The 535-nt window shown below is 60.2% G+C and overlaps 1 protein-coding gene across 1 annotated transcript in view; it reads right to left on the reverse strand.

Moving 5' to 3' along the window:
* AKAP8L (A kinase (PRKA) anchor protein 8-like) overlaps positions 1–535 on the reverse strand; it is an 18,877-nt gene that overhangs the window by 2,880 nt on the left and 15,462 nt on the right. Inside the window, exon 12 of the mRNA XM_009994028.1 lies at positions 223–353. Coding sequence (XP_009992330.1) covers positions 223–353 — 131 coding nt within the window. The remainder of the gene's footprint in view (positions 1–222; positions 354–535) is intronic.

Consider the following 535-nt stretch of genomic DNA (forward strand, 5'->3'; position numbering starts at 1 on the left):
CCTGGGAGGGTGGCAGAGCCCTGGGCCAGGCTGCCCAGAGAGGCTGTGGAGTCTCCTGCTCTGGAGACATTCCCAGCCTGGCTGGTTCCTGTGGGATCTGCTGGAGGTGACCCTGCTCTCCAGGGGTGGCCCTGGGTGATCTCCAGAGCTCCTTGCCCACCAAACCCTTTGAGCTCTCTCTGGTTTCAGGAGCTCCATGAGCTGCCCCATCCCTGGGCTCACCCGGCGGTTGTGGTTGTGGTCCAGGGACTTCAGGTGCTTCTGGATGATCCCGACCTGCATGGGGATGAAGAGGTCGCAGGCAGCACAATGAGCAGCCTCCACCTTCTTGATGAAGTGCTCCATGCCAATGTCTGCAGGGGGAGAAGAACCATCTGAACGGGAACATCATCCAGGCACCTGGGCTGGGATCCTGATTTTGCTCCAGGCCTGAACTTTTTAGGGACCTCTCCCCCTTTCCCACCCCCCAGATGCCTTTCAACCCCTCACAAACTCCTTTTCCTGCCCCCCAAACCTCCATTTTCCCCCCCCCTCC

This window comes from Chaetura pelagica, unplaced genomic scaffold, assembly GCF_000747805.2.
Source record: "Chaetura pelagica isolate M959 unplaced genomic scaffold, ChaPel_1.0 scaffold1270, whole genome shotgun sequence".
In the NCBI taxonomy this organism is placed as follows: Eukaryota; Metazoa; Chordata; class Aves; order Apodiformes; family Apodidae; genus Chaetura; species Chaetura pelagica.